This window comes from Peromyscus eremicus, chromosome 14 (genome assembly GCF_949786415.1).
Source record: "Peromyscus eremicus chromosome 14, PerEre_H2_v1, whole genome shotgun sequence".
NCBI lineage: Eukaryota > Metazoa > Chordata > Mammalia > Rodentia > Cricetidae > Peromyscus > Peromyscus eremicus.
The window spans coordinates 47,984,425-48,010,353 of NC_081430.1; the positions used below are offsets into that span (position 1 = coordinate 47,984,425).

The window sequence follows — 25,929 nt, forward strand, 5'->3', positions numbered from 1 at the left end:
AGGCTAGAAAATGGAAATTTAAATTTAGGAAAATATTATATTTACTCAGCTAACAAATCAGACAAGACAGTAATAGACAAGGCACACAAGCCAACTGACCATTAACCTAATCATCTACAAATTATTTTTCAATTGAACTTACACTGGATAGCATGACTGAGTCAAACAGCCCATAATTACCATGATGATGAATCAATCCCTTTGATTTTCCCATCATTCAAATCCAAAGGTTAAAATTAACTTCCAGGAAGGCTTTTTCTTGTATAAGTATGAAAGTAAAAGGTTATTTTAAAAGAGGCTATACTATAAGGAAACAAAAAATTCTCAATGTAGTCTTCAAACAAAAGCAAAATTCTGAGGTATTTTGCCCTGCCTCTCACCACCCCCACCCCACCCCAAACCATATTCTATAAAGCACTGGGGGGAAATGGAGATAACTATGTGAGGACTAATTGAGCATGCTCAGTAGGTTCTTATCTGCAGTGCTTACTTAGCATCCAGAGAGCAAGAGCACCATAAAATTCACGTGCTGCTATTCATACTATTCATGCTAGGTTCACCCTACAATGGCAGCAGACCATCTGGGAGTCCTATATTCAGGGCACATGGTCTTTGACTTTCACAGAGTCATGCTGACATGTCCTGGCATTAAACATGGACCTACCCTGAAGAAAACGTAAGGAGCAGCCACAAAACTCACTGCTGTGTGTACTGAACTGTCTATGGGCTCAGATAGCCACTCGGTAGCCTCTCCCACCGGAAGACGGCACAGAAGTATCCCAGGCCAGGAACTGGCCTGTCTAGGTTTTTCCTGTGTGGACACTGAGTGTTGTACCTGTTTTTTTCTCTCTTTGCTCTGGATGCTTGGATTCAGAACAAAGTCTGAAACCAGTGACTACTGATACAGAACCTGTTGGTTTGCCATTTACAAACTGACAGCACTCCTGATTTCAACTATCATGTTCCTTAGGGGAGTGAATACCAGCCTCAGTCCTGTTGGGACCATAAACAGGACCCATGGCACTACTGAAAATCGGGAGGGGGGGGTGGAGAGATAACGGCTCAGTGGGTAAGAGTGCTGACTGCTTTTCCAGAGGACCCAGGTTCAACTCCCTGCACACACATGGCAGCTCACACCTGTCTTTAACTCCAAGATCTGACACCCTCCCACAGACACACATGCAGGCAAAATACCAATGCAAACAAAAAATAAATAACTTTAAAAAATCAAAGGAAGGGCTTATAGGTGGCCATGAGAGCAAGGTCACAGATCCCATGGCTTCAGTGTGCTCCTTACTAGCCAGTTTTGGTATTCTAGGTAAATGACTTAACTACTCTAAGTTTCATATTTTTAATGTCTCAAAGAGGGGAGCATTTGATAAGATCATAAAGTTGATTAACTATCTACTACAATGTGCTCATCACAGATCTGCACGTAACTGTTCAAGAAATGTAGTTATTGTCTATAAAATAATAAATGATGTAGCACAAGCAAAAGGACTTGTACAAACGCCAGGTGTATGTTCTCTTACCTCTTCTCTATATCAGTCTCCTCACCTTAAAATAGGGGACAGGTGAGTGTTTCTAGGTCTCTTCTAGCTCCAGTTTCCTTCACCAATGTAAGAGAAGCTACGAGCAAAGCCCTGAGTGAGGAAACCTGTATACTGATATCGATCTCATCGGTGATCCATCACTTCCTTACTGACATCAATCTCATCGGTGATCTGTGGCTTCCTTAGCTAGATGGCTTGACTTTTTTTCTCAATTCCTTTGTCTTGGCTATACTAGTTGGTTGAAACTTATATCCACTTGCTTGTTGGCTGACAGAAGTAAAATCAATACTACCTTTTTGCTACTCATTTGGGGATCCCCCCAGGTTCTCAAAAAATGTACTTTTCTTCCAGCTAGCCTATATCTATTCTAATAGCTTTGATTCAACTTTGTGTTTTTATTCATTTTCACAAGAAACTTCTAACAGACACGATTCATCTTCTAAGAGGACTACAAGCTCTTGGAAAACAGGACCTGGGCATCCAAGTACTGTCCCAAACTGCAAGTGAGGTGTATCTTCAGAACATTGCCCTTACTTAGGAGCAATTGAGACAATGTGAACCCAGGACATGTGTCTATACCTCATCTAGGAAGCACTGCAGCCAAAGGACCCTGCATAGACACCTGCCATGGCCTTGACCTGAAGAACAGCTGTGGAGCCAGGTACGGTGATAAAGGTCTATAATGCCAATACTTGGGAGGTGCAGGCAGGAGGCTCAGGAGTTCAGGATCATCCTTGACTATGTAGAAAGTTTGAGGCTAGCCTGGGCTACATGGGATTGTCTTTAACAACAACAACAACAAACCTATGGGTAGCAGAAAGAGAATTCCCAATCACAAACACCCAGAAGAACTTTGGGAACTGGATTATCAAAATAGGTACATTCCAGGAAGCAAAGGCCAACCCTTAACTCCTCCAATGTCAAAACACAGAAGAACTTTGGGAACTGGATTATCAAAACAGGTATATTCCAGGAAGCGAAGGCCAACCCTTAACTCCTCCAATGTCAAAACACCATGGAGAGAGACTGGAGATGGTTCAGAGGTTAACAGCCCTTGCTGTCCTTGCAGAGGACACAGGTTCAGCTCTCATCATCCTCATGGTGGCTCACTACCACCCACAGGCACACACATAAAGGCAGGCAAAACACTCATACATATAAAAAATAAAATAAATGGGGAAAACACACTATGGAGAGAGACAACATAATTGAAGACATTTAATCTCTACATAATCTACTTCTTTCAAGAAAAATACCATGTGGTAAATGTGACCCTTGTGAGCTACTGGGAAGAAAATGAGTTGATAGTGTGAAATTGGTTTAGGATTGGCAGTTCTAATAGAAGGAATTCGTGTTAGCAGCAGAGTTCGATGGTTACTTCTCATGGAATAGCTATTTAACTGTTTTTCTTAGATGTTTGTGGCCTGGAGTCACACCAGTCAAGTAAACACAAACCGAAGCTGGATGGGGCGAGTTGGTGCCCTAGCTATAAATCTATTCCTTTAATCCTGAAGAAAGAGATGCTCTGAGAAAAATAATTTGATATTGATCTCAAGACTGGGAGAAGGAAAAATACTAGAAGCTTGGAGACAAAAGCAGGTCTTCACAGTCAATTTTCGAACAAGACACTAAGCACCTACATTTGATCTCAACCTTCTAAACTAATCCTTTCAATGCTACCTCCTGAATTTCTTAGATGTCTAATTTACTTAGTGACCTTTTGAAATACACTTTAAAATTAAATTATGGAAAGAAGTATCCTAATGATTTAGTTGAGAAATGGATGTGAGAGGCATTCTTGTATATTAAATGCAAGGAAGTGCATACTGGAGTAAGTCCCCAAGCATATTATTAACATAAGAGAACCCAAAGTCTGTAGTCAGTTCTGAAAAACTCCAGGGGAAGCAACCCTTTGGCCATAATGAATCTGAGAAAATGTGCCAGAATAAGGCAGTCTTCATTATACATAGAACTCAGTTGTAGAAGAGGCTGTGCCATGTACTGAATGTGGAATACTCGCGCCTGCACATTAAAACTGTCCAAAGGAAGCTCCCTGACTACTGCAAATGATGAGCAAGCTGAATGATGCGGCATTCCGCCACTAGAAAGTCATCAAGTTCATGATCAGAAGTTATCTTCTGCCACAAGTCAAACCTCTCTCAGACATCAGAACTAAGAAAACCAAAAGAAGAGGGCAGTAGAGATGGCATACTACAGACCAGCCATTACTTCATTGCAGAGCACTCTAACACACACAGAAATGCTTCTGGAATGAAGGTAGAAAACCTTATGCCAGAATTTATCCTTCAATAACACCCACTTTTTGCACTGGGGTGAAATCCTATGAATTTAACTTAAATGGGAACACCTTTTCATGTAGTCATATCTTAATAAATGTGAGAGCATTTACTAGGAGACCTAAGAAAATACTGAATATAGGAAAAGTTACCCTGAAAATCAACATTTATGTCAAAGAACTTACTGCACAGTAAAGAAAATCTGTCTTTCAGAATCCACACTTCCCTGTATACCTCAGAGAACTAAAGAAAGTCAAGCAATCTCCCAGTTAATTCCTTCAGCTAAGGAAAGAAATTCTTCAGTGTGGGGCTAGAGAAATAGCTCAATTGGTAGAGTGCTTGCCAAGAATGCAAGAGGTCCTGAGTTCAAATCTCAGCTCTGCATTAAACCAGATATGGTAGGCAATGCCTGTTGTCCCAGAACTGGGGAAGTAGAGGCATCTTCAGCGGCTTAGAGAGCTTCAGAACAACCTGAGCTGCATGGGACTCTCAAAGAAGAAAAAACAAACACGTACAATCCAAACTACAACTAAAAATTCTTCATGAAGTTAGATACTTAGTTCAGAATTAGAAAACATAAAAAAGACAGAGACCTATGCAAAGGATGACGGTTAAGGTGCCTTCAGCCACAGTCAGACTTAACATAGCAGAAAAGTCACAGGACAGAGAAACAGCACACAAAACTACGGAGTAAGGGGAAGAACCCTGCACTAACTATTGGGACTACTGACTATCAGGGGACTCTTGGGACAGAGAAACCCAACCAGCACTAAAGAAGCAGGAAAGTCTCCTGCCAAAAGACAGAACTCTTTGTAGACTGGAATACAAACACAGAAACCCTAAGAGGAAAAAATGGAGGAAATGTTTCACCAAAACATGACAACTAAGTGAACGTCAAAGAAACAGTATTTTGAATATTTTGAAAGTGTGAAAATTTTCAATAGGAAATTAAAAGCATAGGGAAACTATATTAAGTTAGGGATTAGGTAAAACACCTGTTCTTCTGAAAATATTGTTCTAACATCCATACTTCATATAGGGTATCTAAGCTTTTATATATATATATATATATATATAATTTCATTTGTATATGTGATAATATATATGAATTAAATATATATACATTTTTCACTTGTATATGTGATATATATAAATGAACTAAATATGACATATTAATGAAATATATATAAATAAAAAATATACATATATAAATGAAATATATAAATGAGCTGGGGAGTTAGTTCAGTGGTTAGGAATACTTGCCGCTTTTGCAAAGGACCTGAGTTGGTTCCCATCACCCACATTGGGCAGTTCACACATGCCTGTTAATCCAATTCTAGGGAATTCAATGCCCTCTTCTGAACTTTGTGGGCACCTGCACACACATGGTGCACATACAGAAAAGCAGACACATATGCATACAATAAAAACTAAGAAGAAATAAATGTGTTTTCAACTAAGTATCAGGAAGTTATCTCACAATAGCACAGGAGAGGTGGCTCAACAGTGAAGAGCATTTGTTGCTCTTGTATAAGACCTGGGTTTGGCTCCCAGCACCCACATGGTGATGCACAACTATCTGTAACCCTAGCTTCAGGGGACCCAAGCCCCTCTTCTGACCTCCACAGATCCCAGGCACTCATGTGGTGTGCATACATACATGCACGCAAAATACCCACACACATAAAATAAAATAAATCTTTAAAAGATATCTTACCATATGATACAGTATATGAAAATATAATTAACAATTAAAAATATCATGGCACTGTGCTTCCTGCAATATAAAAATGGTATTGGAAGGCTAGGGCTATAGTTCACTGGTCAGCACCTGACCAGGGTACATGAGGCCTTGGGGTTCAATCCTTAATATCACAAACAGTAAAGAAGGATTTAGACTTGGCCTGTGAAAAGGTCACTGTGTAAAGAGGCAAGGTTGGCAGTGAGTTTCCAGTAGTCTCTCCATCAGGAATGGTGTCTGCGGAACTGATATTTATTCAAGGTTTGCGGGAATAAGACCTGCAAATGCAAACAAATCTAAGTAACTGAATAAAACTATTGAGTATTACTCATTAGATACTACAAGTGTGTACAGAAAATATTTACTTGTTTTTCTTCACATATTCAAAATTATTAAATGTAAAATTTCACAATGTATAAAAGTAGAGAGAAAAAATACACCAAAAGACCAGAGAAACATGACTATGATGTAATAAACGTATAGAAGAAAGACAGTGGAGACTGTAAATCCCACTGCTTACTATTCTTTCTTTGGTATTTGGTAGACTTCACTACTGAAACCATCTGGGCCTAGATTCTTCTTTACAGGAAGGAATTTCACGTAAAAAAATTCCATTTCTTTAAGAGAGACAGCACTGTTCCCATTATCTCTTTCTTCTTGCCTTTCCAGTAGGTTGTCTTTCAAGAAATCTAGCGATTTTGTCTAAGTTGCCAAACTGTTGACATAAAGTTGTATATCCTAGTTATCCTTTAAATAACTATGGGATCTACCTCTGTCATTCATGAGATTAGTAATTTGGGGGCCCCACCTATGTGGGTGAGCATCTCAGTTTTATTGATTCACTAATAAAATAAATAAAGCAGCTCTTAATGTCTTCGTCTTTCTCTTCTCAGTCCCATTGATTTCCACTTTAATCTTTGTCATTTCTTCCTCCCACTTATTTGGGGCCTCATCTGCATTGCTTGTACAAATACACGCACATTTACCCAGACTAGTTGCTCTTTTTGGAGTTAAAAGTGGAAACAGAGGTCACCAATTTGAGACTGATTTTCTTTTTCGTAAGACAGAAACTTAGCACTACTTCCTAAGTACTATTTTCAATGCAGCTCATAAAGATGTGAAATGTTGCCTTTTAAGTCAAAATATCTTCTAACTTTTCCCTTTGAATTTATTTGACCTATAGGTTATTTAGAAACATGATAAGTTTCCAAATAGCTGGGACTTTTCCCGGATACCCCCTGCTATTGATTATAACATAATTCAACCACAAAGAGCAAATATACTGTAAGGTGTAGTGTGCTGTGAAGACTTGTGAAGAACTTGGCCAGCAGTTCCTGAGGGGAGACCTCTACAGATGACAAGTGGGTCAAGCTGGTGGTTGATGGTGCTGTGAGGTCATCTACAGCTTCACTGACTGGAGTCTACTTGATCTATTATCCACAGGAATGTAGAAATGCCAACCACCATGGAAGACTTACTGGTTTTCTCCTTCATTTCGTCTGTCTTTCCTCTCGTGTATTCAGAATTTTGAATAGTGGAAAATGTTCAAAACTGTGTAGTATTCTTGATGGACTGATTCCTGAAACTCTGAAATGACTGTGTTTATCCTGCATTACTCCTTCTCAAGTCAGCCTACTGTACTTTACCTTATCTAGCTTTCTTCTCATCTCTATTAGTACTATAATTTTGTCATCCTCTTAACGGTGCCTTTATATTTAAAATGAACTGTGTGAGAGCCAAGGAGACACCATTACAGGTTGCTCAGTCTTCTATCAGAGATCAGGCCTCAGTTTCAGTTTCCTGAGACTAAGCAAGTCCTTTCTGAAAGAAAGGGCCATCCATCACCAACGCCCCCACCCCCAACAGCAAGGAAGAGGGGAACTGCATGGTATCAGGCCTGAGCCAGTCCCCACAGTATCTCAAGGCAAAACCAAATAAGGACAGAGCCTGGAACTTGTCCAGATTTGCCCCAAAATGGAAAAACTGTAGCCCTAGCCAGCTCCTGCTAGCCCTAACCAATCAAGAAGATACTAATATGACTGTCACTTGCATAAACCAATCTTAAATAGAATGACCTCACTATCTTTAGAATTTGTTTAGCTGTGTATAAAAGGAGGTTGCAAGCTTCTCTCAAGGTCACCATTTTGCCTATATGTCAGATGTGTGGCCCCAAGCATGCTGGAACTCATACTCTCAAGATAATAAATGCTCTTTCTGATGGCATATGTGGATGGTAGTCTTTTGTGGGACTTTTCCAGGACCCTTACAGACTGTTCTTTAAAAATAAAATAGAAAGTGAGGAGAACTGTATGTTCACTGAAGTTCTCAATATTATCAGAATGTTGCAGAAACATTCCAAATTATAGAGTTCTAACACCAAAAACTAGTTCCTGTAGTAAAAGTGGAAAAGCCATTAAGGACATTATTAGATCAACTGGTAAAAAAATAGAATATAGATGGTAAATTAGACAGAAAGCAATGTACTAGGAGAAGATATAATATAAAGGAACAGATGATAAGGCAAATGGGAAGCTATTAACACTAAATGAATTTGGATAAAGGGTATAAAGCTGTTCTCTTACTATTTTTATTTTGTAGCTTTTGTATACTTCAAATTTCCTAAAGAAGGGCGCAGTTTTGAAAAACCGACCCAGTGTGATCTGGGTCCTAGCCCCTCATATGAAAGAGGGTTTGCCCACTTGCTAGCTGACTCTGTCTCCCCTGCTCCTTTCTCTTTCCTCATCAGACCATTTTGTTAAGCACAGAAACAACAAACAAAATATCTCCTGACTCATGGCCACTCCAAACTTACTGAAAAACTCATCTACTCACACTGTCTCACTTTATCACCACTCAGCTGGCTGGTGACATCACCACACACTAATTCCGCTTGCTGGAGTCAGTCACACTTTCTTCCAGGCTGCCAACTCCAGTGGCTGCCCCTCACTCTGCTACCTGACCTGCGAGCAGGTCACTGGCCACTCTCTACTTCCTCTGGCTTTTCAACTAACATTCATGGTTTTCCTTCTGTCATCCTGAAGTCTCCTTTACCCTTTCCACATCCCTTACCTGACCCCATTAAATAGAGTTCCTAAGTTCTCAGTCCACCTATCTCTGTCCAAGTAGTTTCATCCCATCCATGATTTTAAAAAATCATCAACATGCTAGTATTCCCAATTTTATTTCTTTATCCCAGAGCTCTCCTGAGTTCCATATGCAAACACTTAATTGAGCTGACATATGGATTAAGACTTCTGAAATTAAGACATCCTAAAAAAATGAACTCTTGACCTCCTCCGGCTTTAAACAGCCAATCATTTCCATTCCTTCTATTTCAGCCTTACTCTTAGTCCTCCAGCTGCTCAGCTCAGAAAACAGCCTCAAAGCCAGACATGGCAGGGTGGGGCATGCCAGTGTTCCCAGCATGCAAGAGGCTGAGACAAGAGATCAAAATTATGCAGCCACTGCTGGCTATATAACAAGACCCAGTCTGTGACAGTTAATCTGAATTGTTAATTCAGAGGGACTTAGAGTCACCACAGAAACTCACCATGTCAGTGAGGGAGCACCCAGATTAGCTTGAGGTAGAAAGTCCACCCTAAATGTGGGCGGTAACATTCCTTTGGTTTGGGTTTGAGCTGAATAAAGGAGAGGAAGCTGAGTGTAAGCACTCATTGAGCTCTCCTTCCTGGCTGTGGAGGAACTGTGACCAGCCACCTCAAACTCCTTCCACGACGACTTTCTGCTGTGAAGGACTGTACCCTGGAAACATGGGCCAAAATGAACCCGTTCCTCCTTAAGTTGCTTTTGTCGAGTATTTTAGCACAATAACAAGACAAGTAACGGTCTCAAAACACACACACATGCGCACACACACACAGTAAAATGGAATCATCCTATGGGTATTACATTATAAGTGACATTTTTGTCTTCATGGTTTTGAATGGTTTAACATTTCCTACTACAGACTCATCGTGCTTGTAAGTTAACTAAATCAAAATGAAAAGAACTTCTTGATAAATCTTTCTTGATGTCTTCCTTTAATTTATGTTGGTATGATAAAACACCCTGACAACAAGCAGTCTGGAGGGGGAAAGGTTTAGTGCAGTTCACAATTCTGGGTCCCAGACCATCACGGTGGGAACATTGCCATGGCAGACTTGCTGGGCCACGGTCAAGAACACAAAGAAATGAATGCATGCCTGCCTGGTGCTCAGCTGGCTCTCTCTCCTGTACCGTTCAGAGCACAATGGCGCTGTCCATATTCAGGGCGGGTCTTCCCATCTCCATAACACAATTAAGAATGATTCCTCATAGGCAAGCCCACAGGAGCCAGCCTGATCTCGGCCACTGTCACTGGGACTCTCTTTCCAGGTGGCTCCTGGTTGTGTCGAGCTGACAATTAAAATTAACCACTGCTGTGAAGGAGAAGGTGCCTCTGTGCAACCTCACGCCATCATATTGCTAAAAGAAAAAGAGCTGAGGAAAAAAATAAATAAGGCCCAGCTGATGTGAGATATTCACAGAGAAGCAGTCGAGAGTGGCATTAACAGTGACCAGCTACACCTGATGCTCATATGTGCTGAAGTCAGGGGTAGCTTGGAGGAGTGCTTTTCTTCTCCTGGACATGGGCACTATAATTAACAGTGAGCAGGAGGAAAACTGGGCAGATTGCAGAGATGCAACCAGGGACTGGATATACTGTGGATGAAAAGATGGCCGGAGCCGTGAGGGCTCCATAAAAGGAGGCAGAAGTGGTACAGGAACCTGAATATGCTATCCTACAACTTGCCATGGAGAGAACAGCTTGAGAAGAAATGATCTCTACCATTGCCTCAGCCAGTATCAGAGAACATAAGAAGTATACTGAACAGTTGCCCCAGCAGGCATGAGTCAACCTGGCAGCCAGGAAGAGACACCTAGTCACAAAGGTAAATCCAACTAGCCAGGCCTTCCACACCCTTCAGAACTTCAGTGACACAGAATTCCATATGGCAAGTACGATCCCCAAAATACCAGAGATGAGTCAGTAACTAGCAGTGAGCGGTGTGGGGCTCAGACTAAGGAATTATGGAAGGAGCATGAGTCCCACACAGCAGGAAGAACACGATGACTTAAACTGTGTGAATAACCGAAATGATCAGCCCTCACCACATCAGCAGAGACTACCATAAAAAAAAGCATTCAAGAGAGGAGGAGAAACCACGTCCATCCAAGTTGGAAGATGTACTAGCTGAGGTTACAGTATCCTCTACTGCGTTTTATCTCTTTATTTTTAGTTTTATTGGTACTTTTCTACTTCACTTGTTCTAGTTTCCTTTCTGTTGCTATAATTAAAAAAAAAAGTGCTGACAGAAAGAACATTAAGGGAAAAGGGGTCTGGTCTATTCAGGTTACAAATCCAGGTTATGGTCCGTCACTATGGGAAAAGGCAAGGCCAGAACTTAAAGCAGCCAGCCACAGCCACGGTCAATAGCAGAGCGAATGAACATCTCTGTGCCCCTGTGCTCAGCTCACTCTCCACTTCCACAGTCCAGGATTCCCAAACTCAGGGAATGGTGCCACCACAGTGGGCCAGGTCTTCTCACAACAGTACAATCAAGACAATGCCCCCCAGACATGCCCACATGCCCATCTGATTTAGACAATCTCTCACTGAGAATCTCTTCCCAAGAGGTTCTAGATTGTGTCAGGCTGATAATTAAATCCATCATACTTGTTTTGTTTTGGCTTACTCATTGTCTGAACATAATTTCTATGGCTCGTCATACAGTTTTTCTGAATACTCTTTCTTTGTCTGTACCTATCCTATATTTCCTCTACTATTTATCATGCTTCTAACCCATACATTTACACTCTCCCACTTCTATCCCATACGTTAACACTTTCCCTCTATTCATACTTTATTCTGCCATTCTCTCTTTTCCAACTCCCATCTTACCACTTACTTACCAATACCTTAGCTTTAAAAAAATAGTAAGTACTATTAACAATTAACCTGTTTCCCAAACACTTCCCCAATACTTCTGTTTCTGAAACAAGTTAACATAAAGCCCTGTCAAATCATTATGTCTACTACTGCTTGCTTACAATCATAACTTAAGTAACTAACATCTTAGTATACACAGCACTGTCTGTGACCCTGCACTCCCAGTTTGTGTTTAAGGAGTGACTTCTTAAAATTGACTATGACTATTTCTACACTGGGCCTATCAACCTCCACCAGTTGTGTTTGCTTCTGAGGACAGTATTCTTCTCTTGAAATAGCACGCAGGTCATGTCTGGTGCCCTGAACACCAAGGGGTCTTAACTACTGAGCTAGACCTCCAGTCCAGTGGAGATATTTGGATGCACTAAATCTGTAGATTGCCTCTGCTAGTACACCCATTTTCACAGTGTTGATTCTGCCAATCCATGAGTGTGTGAGATGTTTCTACCTTCGGTTTTATCTTCTATTTCTTCAGAGTTTTAAAATTTGTACTGTAGAAGCCTTTTGTTTTCCTGGTTAGGTTTACCCCTGGGTTTTTGGTTGGTTTTTTGGCTTTGAAGCTAGTATGAATGGGATTGCTTTTCCTGATTTCTTTCTGAGCATGTTCATTATGTATGCAGAGGAAAGCTACTAATTCTTGTCTTTATTTTATAGCCTGCTCTTTTGCTGAATGACTCATTTTTAAGAGTTTTCTGATGGAGTCTTTAAGGTCTTTTATCATCTGCAAATCAGCATAATTTGACTTGTCTCTTACTTGTCTTCAGTTCTGTCTCTTGTGTTATTCCTCTAAGGATTAAATGACCATACGGAATAAGAGTAGAGAATGTGAATATACATCTTTTGGGTACAGACCTAAAGGACTCTAAATTAACATACCACCAAAATACCTACATGTGATGGCTATTCTTGGTTGTCGACTTGACTACATCTGGAGTTAACTAAAATCAAAAAGTGGAGGGTGTACCTGTGAAGGATTTCTGCCTAACTGGAAGTAGGAAGATCCATTTCTAATCCAGATCTTAAGGCAGGTACACACACACCATTAATCTGATCTTGAGGTAGGAAGACACATCTTTAATCTGGGCCACACCTTCTGCTGGAAACCCATATAATATACAGACATGGAACAAGGAAGCTTTTGCTTTTTGGCTGCTTGCCCTCCCTTGCTAACAAGTCCACTCCTTCATTGGCATTACAGCCTAATTCTTTAGGATTCCAGTATATACTGAAGATGAGCTGAGACATCCAGCCTGGTGGACTGAGCAACTTCTAGATTCTTAGACTTTCCATTCACAGTTAGCCATTGTTGGATTAGCTGGATCACAGCCATTAAATCATTCTAATAAATCCCATATATATATATATATATATATATATATATATATATATATGAAATATTTGTAGCATATATTACTGGTAAATACACTATCCCCTCAAAGTCTTAAGAGCTTTTGAAAACCAAGGAATAAAATTCACACACAACCACACAAATTTAGAACAACGGACAAAAGTCATGAAAATGCTTCCTTAGGATATGATAAACAAATGTCCCTTGATATAGGACATGATGCTCAGCTTCTACAATAAAGTTTTATTCATGACAAGAATAAAATTATGTTGTTAGCTAGAAAATGGGTACAACTAGAGACCATCCCATTACATGAAATAATCAAGGCACAGAAAGACTAATTTTCTCTTATTTGAAGGTCCTAGACTTCTTTAGAGATACATAACCTCCCAACACACACACACACACACACACACACACAGAGTGGACAAGTGCACACACACATGCACGCAGCATAAAAGCAAAAGGAATACGGAGAGAAGGAAAAAGATTAAGGTGAGGCAGACAGAAGTTGAGCTATAGGAAAGGAATGGAAAGACAATAAAGATGGACAAAGCACATAATTCACTTGAAAGAAATTATCTTCATGAAACCCATCATAATGTATCATAAATCTACACCAATAAGAAAAAAGAAGAAATAAAAACACCACAATGGCAGCAAGGATATGGGAAAAGAGGAACCTTTGTTGGTGAGAATGCAAACTGGTGCAGCCACCCTAGAAAGAAGTATAGATTTCTTAAAACCCGAAACTAGAACTACCATATGACTGAGCTATACAGCTCCTTGGTCCTTCTGGAGATGTTTACACATCCATGTTTACTGCTGCACTATTAATAACACTTGAGAAATGGAACCAGCCTAGAAAGTCCATCACAAGATGAATGAATAAAGAAAATTTAACACACAATGGAATTTTATTCAGCCATAAAGAAAAAAATGAAACCATGGCATTTGCAGAAAATGAATGGAACTTTATGTAAAGTGAAATATGCCAAACTCAGAACAACAAATACTCTCAAATATGGAACTTGGATTTTTAATGTGGGGATGGGGGCTATGTACAGGTCACGAAACTGGAAAGGGGACTGTGAAAGGGAATGAAGAAATCTTAAGCACAGAGGAGAGGAAGAAAAAAGAGAAAGTTAAAGAATACATGTGACATAAAAGCAGATGGGGGGCTGTGAGGTGAGGAAGGGAACCAGCCAGAGGGGACAGGGAAAGATGAGGAAAAAGGACAGAATGTACATGAAAGTACTAGACTGAAACCCAGTACTCTGTACACTAAATTACATTTTTTTTAAATTTAAAGCTCTTCTTTTGAATAATGAGAAGCAAAGACATATTTAAATACAATGCACAATCTGCTTAACTACATTGTTCTTAATTTCAGTTTTGTGAATGTCTACTGAAAATATTAACTTTCACATTACCAGAAGTGTTGGGATTTACTGCAGACATCACAGAATCCGCTTCTATCTAGAAAAGAACAAAGATTGAAAGGACGTGAAATTTTATCAGATGTTTCAAAGTATAAGTTCTGAATTCCTGGGGAATGGGAAGACATGTATTTTATGGGAAGACAGCTTTACTGAACCTAGTAGACAATAACCTCACTTGACATTCTGATGGTCATTTTTCTCATTCGTTAACATCCACAAAGGATTCAAATCTGCCATGATACCCCCCAAAACTTTACTGACCAATAGCTTAAATATATGAATCAATTTGGCTGTCTTATATAGATTATAACCTAAAATATGACCTTTCTGTTTTATAAAAACAAAAAGTAGTTGTTACAATAGCTTTATTCTTCCATTTTCCTGGTGTTAAAAGTACCCCAAGCCTGGTGTGGTGGTTCACACCTATAATCTCAGCACTTGTGAGACTGAAGCAGGTAGGGAGGGACTCAAGCCTGCATGGCCACACAGTAAAAGCCTATCAATAAAAGAAGGTGATAGAATAAAACAGTAATACGTGATCAGTGCAGAAACATGAAGACTACAAATTACAGAGAAGACACTTTAAAATTCAGTAGATACCACTGTTAACAGTTTGGTCTAGTGCAGCTTGTTTTTGCTTGTTTTTGCCTAAGCAACACAAAACAGTTGTGAACACACTACATGTGAAGTTCTGGAGCCTGCTTTAAGTAAATATTAACACAGAAGCATTTCCCTCCCATTGGTGATAGGGGCTTTATATGTAAACACTAAGGAAACCGAGCCTTGATAGTAATTGACAATTTTTTTTTTTCTGGTGCCAGTTTTGAATCTTTCACAATCTTGAGTCCCTGCATTTCCCTGGCTTCCTTGTGTCCCTTCCCAATGGTTCCCAGTCCATCCTTGTCATGAATTCCCTGCCTATCTTTAAATGCAGGCTTCCCCAAAGCTCTTTCCTTGGCATGGTGCCTTTCACACCCTGCAGAAGCTTCCTACAGAGTGGCATTCAGTCTTACAATTTGAGCTAACCCTTATAAACTGAGCCCCAAAACTACCTCCAGCCCCCACCTCTCTACCCAAATGAGGTTCTTATTTAAGAGATGAAACCTCAAAACCCCATACAGTATCTAACAGTCAAATGTACAGGGAACACCTCAATCTCAACTGACTCCCCTGAACCCACTTCCATCTGAGTTCTCTCCTAGTCGACGATGCCACCATCATTCACTGCCAGCATACCCAGGCAAACACCAGGGCATAGCTTGTCTTACTGCCACAAAGGGCTCCTAGATGCTTCATAGAACATTAGTCGCAATTCTCCAGTCTAAACGACACCTATTATAGCTGCCCACCCACCAGGCCCCTCCTGCCTATTTATAAAATATCTTCTCTCTCTTGATGTCTATCAGTTTTCTAAGCTCTACACAAAAATGAAATTGCTTCAAAGCAGAAACTGTGTTTATTCATCTTTACATCCCCAGCATCTAGCAAGCACTCCTCTTATTAAACAGACTTACTTCATAGACTTCATTCTGCAAACATCAATGTATAAATGACTTACTATATAAGTCCTTTGTGAAATGCTATTGTAGTGTGATGGTTGTTTAAAGTAACAATTCATAGTTAATTCTTCAAAATCACATTCTCTACGATGGGAATGTTTTATGTGTCTCATTTAATTTGCTAACTTACAATCAGTATTTTATTTGTTCAAACATTAAAAATTAAACTCTAGCACTTAATCTAGTATAAAATTTAAAATACAAGAAGGTATACATTGGGGATTGGAGAGATGACTCAGTGGTTAAGAGCACGGGCTGTTCTTCCAAAGGACCTAGGTTTAATTCCCAGCACCCACATGGCAGCTCACAACTGTCTGTAACTCTAGGTCCAGGTGATCTGACACCTTCATACAGACATACGTATAAGCAAAACACCAATGTACATAAAATAAAAATAAATAATTAAAAAAAGAAGGTATACATTGAACATTTCCTCTCTGATAAAAGTTTATTGTATGCACGGCTGGCAGGTGTGAAGGTGATTTGCCCTGATCCTGCTTAATTGTTTACTGACCCATAACGAGATATGTCATCTCCCTAAAAAATTAACTGTGAGGGCCATAGATTGTCTCAGCAGGTCAAAGCACTTTCTATCATGCCTGGTAACTTGAATTACTCCTGGGACTCACATAGTCAAAGGGAAGAACAGATTCCCATAAGTTGTCCTCTGACCTCCACAAACTCCCCCATATATACCCATCCACAGAAATAATGTAAGTTTTTAAAAAGACAAAAAAAAAAATGTAAACTCTCAACCCAGGATGCAAAGCAAAAGTTGTTGAATTTCATCAAGTGTATGTACAGGACCACACTGCTGTACCTGTCATTAAATTCTTCGCATAGTCTACAGTTAAAATAAACTCCAGGGGGATAAAAAGCAAAATGAGAGAAGCTCTCTTTCCAGGTGAGCCCGGGTTAAATACAGTGCTTTAAATCATTCAGCCTTTCCGGGTCATCTGCCTGGGGAAAGGATTGCAGGTTAGCTGAGCAGCTGCAATTTCAGAGGCAGTCCAGGCTAGGACTCTGAACTCCTAACTGGCCTCTCAGGAGCTGAGCATCTCCAGCTTTCTGAATCCTGCAAGCCGTCTGCAAAACCTATGTGTGTGCGTGGGGCGGGAGGGGGGGGAGGGAGTATATTTACTGTGGAGTTGTGGTGCACTCAAGCGCGTGGAAGGGTACAGAAGTGGGGTATCACAGAGTCCCTGGCTACACCCTCTCATGAGAGCAGGAGAGCCCCTAGCTGTCAGTTCTGGGGAAAGGGAGGGCACTCTAGGCATAGGAGTGGGGCTGCTGCTGCTTGATGGTTACAGTTTACTCTTTTGAATTTGTACGGTGTCTTAACTCTGATTAGTTCCAGTTCAGCAGCTTAACAAGAATGGAGCCGTCTCTAGACTTCGTACAGCAGGCAAGCAGAACTGCACAAAGACAGGTAAGCAGGAAACTAGTTACAGAAATAGAAGGTTCATCGGGGTTCAGCTGCGTTCTAATTACCGGGAGGTATGAAGCCCTTTCTGGGGAGTAACAGCCACAATGTTTCAAGTGCACCCTCCACGGTGAAAGAAGCAGTATGGAAAGAAGTTAAGAACCTGAGGAAGTGGGCATGGTGAGAGCCAAGGCTGATTTCTGGGCAAGGCAGTTTCTGCATGCACTCTTACATTCACAAGAGCTGTGACTACCTGCACAAGCCTGGGCCTGTCAACACTCTGCCAGGGAAAGGAAAGAGACTCATGGGACCCTACCCTCCCTGAGGATTTATACAGCGTGAACAGTTGATAGGGAAAAAAGATATTTTCATCAGTGGTGTAGACTGTGGTAAAGTACCCATGTCCTTGTAAACAAACTCTTACCCATGTTCCCATAATCAACCCTAATGAAACTCACTGGGTCACTGTCTGTCTGACTGTCTGTTTGTCTCTCTCAATAAAGAAAAAAAAAAGACAGGTAATAAAAAAAATTCAAATGTATATATCCTGAGACTTAGATTATCAATTATATTTCTAGGAATTTTGGTGTTTTTGTTTATTTGCCATTGTCCTAAAATGTTGTCTAGTCATGTAGTACAAACTCCTGATCTCTCTGCCTCATGCTCCCAAGCACTGCAATTACATATCCATGATATATATATGTTATATATATATATATATATATATATATTATATATATATTCTACAAAGACAACTCATGTGTGTGTGTGTTTAGATGTATAAGGATGTTCACTTCAACAATGCTTGCAGGAACTGAAATTAATTCAAACAACAACAAAAGGTAAATGGACTAAAGAGAATACAACTATTTTTTAAGGTGTGTGCTTTGGAGTTGTCGCTAATGCAACGTGCTAAATGCATGTTAAAATAAGAGTATGCAACTAATATTTTCAGTAGAAGACTATGACCACACATGTATGTAGAACAATACAGAAGAAACTGGTTAAGTGAGACCCTAGTCTAGTGGAAAGAGAAGGGATTTTGTGGACTGTATGAATGTATTACTTTTATCAATTAAAGAAAGCCACCCAGAAATTCTACTACATATATGAACTAGTAGGCAAATTCCTCCTATTGCACCACCACCCTGCCTCCCAGCCTATCCTCTCTACCATCCTATATTTCTTATAAATTTTAGGAGATGTTTTGTCGGCTCCATTGGCATAGATATCTAATTCGTGCCTGAGTTGGGCCTTTGGGGGAGGGTGTGTGGAATCGGCACTGGAGACATCTTAGAAATGGCTTATAAATCAGCTCATAAATTTGCTCCACAGCTATCAGAAAGGAGTCCGGGCCAGTTTTCTTTGGACACATTTCTATAGCATTATCTACCCCATCCAAAGAAGGGAGAAAAGAGAGGAAAGACGAGAGAGTAGCAGAAGGGAGAAAGTTCTAACCTTGGAGGGTTTGTATCCAAACAGCATTACAATCGCAACCTTAAAGTCCTCTCGACTTAAGTAGCCTTTGTTGTCTTCATCACATGCTTTAAATACCTAAGGAATATTAAACATCCGCAATTAGCCAGAAACCAGAAACACAAACATCTGAAACTCAATCTGGTTGTGGGACTTTTAAAACGCAGTTTCATTACCCTAGTTTTAATTCTCAAGCAATATAAACGCTGAGTTAAGATCCTCTCTCTGGCCCCCACCCCCAAAGTTTCAGCGGCTTGATCTCTAGGCTGACAAATCAATTCCTCTAAACCACGCCAAAGCTCAGTGTCCCGGGATTCCGAAGGTGATGCAAAGGGGGTGGGTGGGAAGAGAGAAGCTAATACAGGTGGAGGTGTGGCAGGCAGGGAAGTGATCAGTCCTGCAGCTGTGACTTGGTTGTAAGTACAGTTCTTTTCAGAGCCGATTAGGACCTGGCTGAGGGAGACCCAAGAGTGGTGACCGAAGTGGCCCTGGTCAAGCTGAGTCCGAACTCGGGTCGCGCTCCCACACCTACTTCCACCCATTTCCTGCGTTCCGAGGCTGTGGCTTCGCAAGTCCGCGGCCTGGCGCTTGCCTCTGACAGGAACATCGGCACGGACAGCAACGCCAACACCACCTAGACCGACCCAGGCAGCTCCACTTCTCCAGAAGGAGCGCAACAGCCCACCGCGGCCACGCCCACCACCGCTGGGACTCAACTTCACCGCGCAACTCCAACGTCTCCACCCATTGGCCAGCCTCAGAGCCACTGGCGTTGATTTCGTAGTGTCATTGGCCAAACGCTCTGTTTAACAACGGGGAGGAGCTCCCAAGGCCCGCCCCCAGTACTTAGTTCCGCCCCTTCTCAGTTTTCTTGACTCCTTGAACGCCGCTGAGGGAGCTTGGGTGACTCTCGATGCTTTTTAAACATGTTCTGATTGCTTTCAGGCTTTCTATCAAACTTGCAATAAACTCTCTTTGATTATTTTGACCCACGTCTTTTCTAGACTTTGTAGGAGACACAAAATAATGTGAAGAAAGCACACACGCACACGATATTGAGTGAACTCCCAAGATTCATTTTTAAATTAAGCCCATTGCACGGCGATCTCAGGGCAGCTACTAGGTTTATTTTCGCCCTCTTGGTAACCCCAGCACTTAACACTAAGACAAACGAGACGATCCGTTAGAGTGTTTACACAGAATTAATCAACCTCCGGGAAGCAATGAGGCTGACTCAAGGAATAGCACAAGCATCCCACAGGAGACATCTTTATACAAGAGGAGAAATGTGCACTAGAACTTCGTTTTCCAGACTGACTTATACCAGACTCCTCTACCCTTCTGGCAGATCAGTGAGACTGATAAGAACACGCCCGTTTCAAAGGAGAGTCATTCGAGGTGCCGAGCTTTATGGGAACTCATTTAACTTTTTATCCTGCAGCAGATGCTAAAGTCTGAAGCAGCTGCCTTTTACTTCAGCTCACCTATCTCCGAAAGCACGCTGCTGCTGTCACAGCCCTGAGAGCCTGAGACTGCCTAAGAGCAGCCCCAGAAAGAGGGTGTCGTTTGTTGATTAACTACAAGAGAACCTAGGGTGCAGCTTTCTGTTTCTCTCTTCTTAAGGTGTCAACAGGAAAGAGGGGAGAGAGCGAGGAGCTGGGTTTCCAGTAGGGCTCGCGAATAAGGCGGACTTTAGGGCCCAGCGGCGGGCTTCCGGAAGTGGAAGCAGCCGGCCGACCTGGCAGCGGCGCCAGAGGGTTTGAATGACGCGCATGCGCGGGCGCGCCGCGGGGCGGGGTCTCGGCGGCGGAGGTCTGGCGGGGCAGGTAGGTGTCTGCGGCTGCGGGCGCCGTCTCGGGGCGGTCTCTGGCGGCGGCGGTAACTCTGCGCCCGCCCTCCTGATGGCGGCGCGCTGGCCTGGGCGATCCGACGTGGTCGCTGGGAGGCCTGTAGGGCTCGGTGCGGACCGCGAGGAGACCGTCGAGGCCGGGGTCCTTAGGCACGGCCCCCTCCTCCCCGAGCCCCGGATCCAGCGGTCCTTGCCCCTGGAGCGCTCTGCAAAGGCGAGGGGCAGGCGCTCCCCACGGGGCACGCTCTGAACCTCTCTGCCCTCGCTTTCCACATCATGGGGACGGCCGTGAAATAGGGTGCCTTGAGGGTGAAATGAGTCTGTTACCCTTGCAATGGTGTCCGGGCAGAGCCGAGCGCCCGGGCAAGTTGACAGCTTCGCGATTTGCTTAGCGTACCCCCAAATTACCCACTTCTCCATGGCAGTCTCCTTAAGCACCCGGTACCCCCAGCTCCTGCGGAAGCGTCTTTATTGCCACGTGCTCACAGAGTTGTACGGAATATACTCATTTCAGAAGGTTAAACTGGCCAAGGCACTCCTCTTGCTAAAACACGGAGTGAGAGTCCTATTGTTTTAAGAATAAAATTTGGCTTTTGACAGCTTTACCTCACTTCTCCCATCCCTTTCTTTCTGGACCACGCCTATATTAAGGTTAGTACCCTCTTAACACCTCCTGGCCTTTTGCAAGTTGGGTTGCATCTGTCTGCAACGCTGTTCACCTGTCTTTTAGCCTGCTGATCCTTGGTCTCACATGCTGCTCCAGAAATGATTCCAAAGAAAGGTTATCCCTGTAAAATGTAATGAGCATCTAATCATCTTGACTTTTAGATTTTTTTTATGTGTTAATTTGTGCCTTTCGCCCTGAAATTAAACTTGCCTAGGATAGACGCTGTATGTTGTTAACTCTTTATTCTCATTTCTTAATTCTGCGTGCTACTGGGCTCAGAGGAAGGACCTCTATGAGGAGTTTGGTGCCTGGGTCTCAAAGGTCTTAATGTAGCAGAAATACTCAGGGTCTGCTCAGCTGGGGGTAGAGGAAGCAGTGTTCTGATTGGAGTGCTTTTCTGCATCAACTCTGTGTGTGTGTGTGTGTGTGTGTGTGTGTGTGTGTGTGTGTGTGTGTGAATGGGTATGCAATTGTGGAGTGTCTTCCTCTTTTGCTCTCTGCCCTATTGTGGTGAGTCAGGGTCTCTCACTGAAAGGGAAGAGGACAGTTTCTTCCAGGGTGGCTGGCCATTGAATTCTTGAGACCTGCTTGTCTCTACCGCAATGTTGGGGTTACAGGTATATGAATCATGCTGGGCTTTTAGGTGGGGATGGGGTGATGGGGATTGCAAACGCTCTTACCCACTGAGCCAAATCTCTAACCCTCCATGGACTTTTTTTAAGTCCTTAATAAAACCTCTGATGACATTCTGAGTTGCTGTCTAGTGAAAGGATTTTTTTTTTTTTTTTTTTTGGTTTTTCGAGACAGGGTTTCTCTGTGTAGCTTTGCGCCTTTTCCTGGAACTCACTTGGTAGCCCAGGCTGGCCTTGAACTCACAAAGATCCTCCTGGCTCTGCCTCCCAAGTGCTGGGATTAAAGGCGTGCGCCACCACCGCCCGGCTAGTGAAAGGATTTTATAAGATTTCTTTTTCATCTTGGTGCAGTGTTTGCCAAATCTCATTGCCTCACCTGCCTCCCTAGTTTTTATCCTCTTTACACATATGCTGTTATTTATTTGAATCCACTACTATGCAAATACTGTCTTTTACAAAGTAGACTTTATGTTGCCATTGTAGCTATAATGGACTCACAAGCTACAGTCTGCTGACAGGGAATCCACAAGTGTTACAGGGGCCCACCACTGTAGTTCAAAAGCGAAATGCAAAGCATTTTTTTTTTTTTTTTCAACACTACAGCTTTCTCCTTGATTTAAGCAGAAACTGAATTGGAATGGGAAGGGAAGTGCTGTCACATGTGGTCAGTCAGTGGCAGGTCCCAGGTGTCCCCACTGGAGGAAACACCAATGCTCTGAATCAGGGCTGGGACTTAGGTGGGTAGAGGGGGTGTACCTATATTGTAATTCTCTGTTGACATCACTTACTGCAACTGTGACTTTGGACTTCTGCTCTCCTGGGCACTGCCTGTTAATCCACTGAAAAAAAGTCATTGGGAATCTGTCCTTGTCAGGCTGGGCCTTGGGAACTTTTAAAAGGTTTCAGAAGGAACCTGGTCCTGTATGAGGGAGCAGTAAAATGTGATGCTGACCAGATCCAGTCCTCCAAATTAGAAGTCATTTCCTGCGTGATCTTGACATTTATATCACAGCAGGCCCTTCTTCAACAGGCGAAGGACCTTGTTTTCATGATGAGGTTGGTAACCTGGTGGACAAAATGACAAGGTACAATTTCATTAGTATGTCACAAAGGCTATTTGCCTTCAGTGGTAAACAGCCCTCCAGCATAGTTTTGAATGTCAGCAATCTCCAAATTGAAATTATATGTAAAGCCTGAACCACACAATGATTTTGTTTTCTGAGAAATGTCTTTTTCAAAGATTTTTATTTGTGTTATTTTGCCAACTTGTTCTAGTAATTGGTAGGGATGCCACCCCCAGTGTGGTTCTAGAAAATGTAGATAAGACTAAAAACTTGAGAAACTGTCTAAAGAATTTAGAGTCACCAGAGTCCTCAAGGTTCCAGGATTCCGATTTATTAATACAGACCATGGACTCTGTATCCACGTGGGGAAGAGATTGATGAGCATCTCTTTGGATTCGGCAAAGTGGGCTCCTTGGAGCAACCAACATGTGAATGATGAAGGTCAGCATGGCGGTCTGCAAGGATGACACAAATCAGTGAAATGTTTCATGTATTGGGAAGGGGGAAAGACTGAGGTTTGGTGATGCCCACCTATAACGCCAGTGCTGCCGCTGGAGGAGAGAGAAGGGGTGTTCAGAGCAAATCTGGACTGCAAGGCAAGACTCTGGGAAAAAAAAAAAAAAGCAGACAGCTCCTTTCTCATGCTGGAAGCAGAACCATTTCTCACCCCAATTCTGAGACCTGCTCTTCGCTTCAGAATAGAGAATGAATGTAGAGAGAAAGTCCAAGTACTTACTTTCGTTAATTTTTTTATTTTGAGCAGTGCTGGGGATGGAGTCCCCTGCTCATCCCGAGTACTTTTCAGGTTTGGTTTGGTTTTGGATTTTGGGGTTTTTTTGTTTTAGTTATGTGTGTGTTTGCATTTGTGTATTGTTCATGTTTCTGTGGATGGTGTATATGTGTGTGTGTGTAGGCCAGAAGACAACCTCATTATTCAGTATGCTCTTATTTATTTGGGGTTTTTAAATTTTAATTAGAAATTTTAAATCAGCATACGAAGTATGTCATTTACAAAGTGTGCTTTTAGTAGATCTGGCCCGGCCCGCCCCACCCTCCCTTATCCCTGTCTTCTCTTTGATTTCAGGTGACATGTGTCTTTTTGCTCCCTTCCCCCCATGTTTTCTCAGCACCTTTTACCCTCTCTTCATCTCCTTTCTAGGTTTTTAGGTTTTAGGTTTTGTATCCATTTATACACACACACACACACACACAAAAGAAAACCTGTACTCATGTGAGAGAACACGTGAGTTGAGTCACCTCCTTTAATATAATACTTAGCAGATCCATCCATTTTCCTGAAATTTTCATAATTTCATTTTTCTTTTTTAATAAATATTTTTATTTTATAGTTAACTTAATTTTACATATCAGCCACGGATTCCCCTGTCCTCCCTTCTCCCACCTCCCAGCCTTCCCCCACAATCCAACCCCCATTCCCACTTCCTCCAAGGCAAGGTCTCCCCTGGGGAGTCAGCCCAGCCTGGTAGACTCAGTTGAGGGAGGTCCAGTCCCCTCCTCCCTGCACCAAGGCTGAGCAAAGTGTCTCAGCATAGGCCCTAGGTTCCAAAAAGCCAGCTCATGCACCAAGGACAGGTTCTAGTCCCACTGCCTGGGGGCCTCCCAAACAGTTCAAGCTCATCAACTGTCTCACTTATCCAGAGGGCCTGGTCCAGTTCCATGGGAGTCATTTTTCTTTACAGTAAAATTTCAGTGACTATGTGTGCCCCACCTTCAGTATCCATTCACCTGCTGATGGGTGTCTAAGCTCGCTCCACTACCAAGCTACTGTCTGTAGAGCAGCGGACATGGATGGTTTGTGGTTCTTGCTTTTGTTTTTTGACTGGTTGGTTTCACTGACTTGGAACTCACCAGGAAGGCTAAACTGGCTAGCTGTTGACCCCATAGAGTCCACCCAGCCCTTGCAATCTGCAGTCTGCCACTGAAGTAGATACTTCTGACCACCCACCCAGATTAAAGGATGGGGGAGGTGGGCAGAGAGAGATGGCTCAGCAGTTAAGAATATGTACTGCTCCTCAGAGCCTAACTTGGTTCTCAGCATCCATGCAGGGGTACCTTACCACCACCTAGGATTAACGCTAGGGGGATCCACGGCCCTCTTCCAGCCTCCTGTGATACCTACACTCATTGCAGACACAGGCATTCACAGAATTTAAAATAAATTTTTATTGTCTTAGTTTTGAAACAGCCTCGATACTTAGCTCATGCTAAACTCAAATTTACTATATTATCCAAGCTAGCCACAAACTCAAGATCCTTTTGCCTTCGCCTTGAGATTATAGGAGTGAGCCACCACACCCGGCGTGAGAACTCTTAATTGAAGATTCTGTTACTAAGTTCCTTGCTGAAGGGACCTGGCAGGCCTTGCCCCTCCCCCATTCCCTCTGTTTTTGCTAAACTGTTAGATTACATTCCTAAAGCTAGCCACCCCAGAGTTTTCCCTTATTTCGTCACTTCCTCTTCCTGAGACTGACCACCAAGATCCAGCTATCAAAGTATTGAAGTCTAACAATCAAAAGCCCCCTTTTGATTACCTTAATTAACATGCCCAATCAAAACAAACCAACTCTCCTAACAAGGGGCTTTCCCCTTTTCCCTTTGTAAACCATTTGCTTAGGGCCCACAGTCTGTCTCCTCTCTATCCAGAGGCAATTCTTTGTCCCTTTGGGACAAACAAAATCTCCTTTGTGCTGAGAACTTGGTCTTGGGGTATCTTGTACAGATTGTGGTCCTTTTTCACTTGCTACATTGGTTTAGAATTTAGGGAAGTGAGAAACCCATCCAGAGTTTTTTTTTACGTGGTCCTTTTAAATTTATAGGATTAAGTAGTCCCTTCAGAGCAAATCGGTCTGCTTAAGTAGTTCTGCTCTA

The 25,929-nt window shown here is 42.2% G+C and overlaps 2 protein-coding genes across 2 annotated transcripts in view; one reads left to right on the forward strand and one right to left on the reverse strand.

Annotated features, from left to right (window-relative positions):
• Positions 1–20,303, reverse strand: part of Efcab11 (EF-hand calcium binding domain 11) — a 162,284-nt gene extending 141,981 nt beyond the window's left edge. Inside the window, exons 1-3 of the mRNA XM_059279039.1 lie at positions 19,361–20,303; positions 18,811–18,906; positions 14,362–14,407 (exon numbers count right to left, since the gene is read on the reverse strand). Of these exons, the coding sequence (XP_059135022.1) occupies positions 14,362–14,407; positions 18,811–18,906; positions 19,361–19,435 (217 nt within the window). The 5' untranslated portion in view covers positions 19,436–20,303. The remainder of the gene's footprint in view (positions 1–14,361; positions 14,408–18,810; positions 18,907–19,360) is intronic.
• Positions 20,304–20,585: 282 nt separating this feature from the next.
• Tdp1 (tyrosyl-DNA phosphodiesterase 1) overlaps positions 20,586–25,929 on the forward strand; it is an 80,580-nt gene continuing 75,236 nt past the window's right edge. Inside the window, exon 1 of the mRNA XM_059279040.1 lies at positions 20,586–20,654. The gene's annotated coding sequence lies outside the window, so the exon portion shown is untranslated. The remainder of the gene's footprint in view (positions 20,655–25,929) is intronic.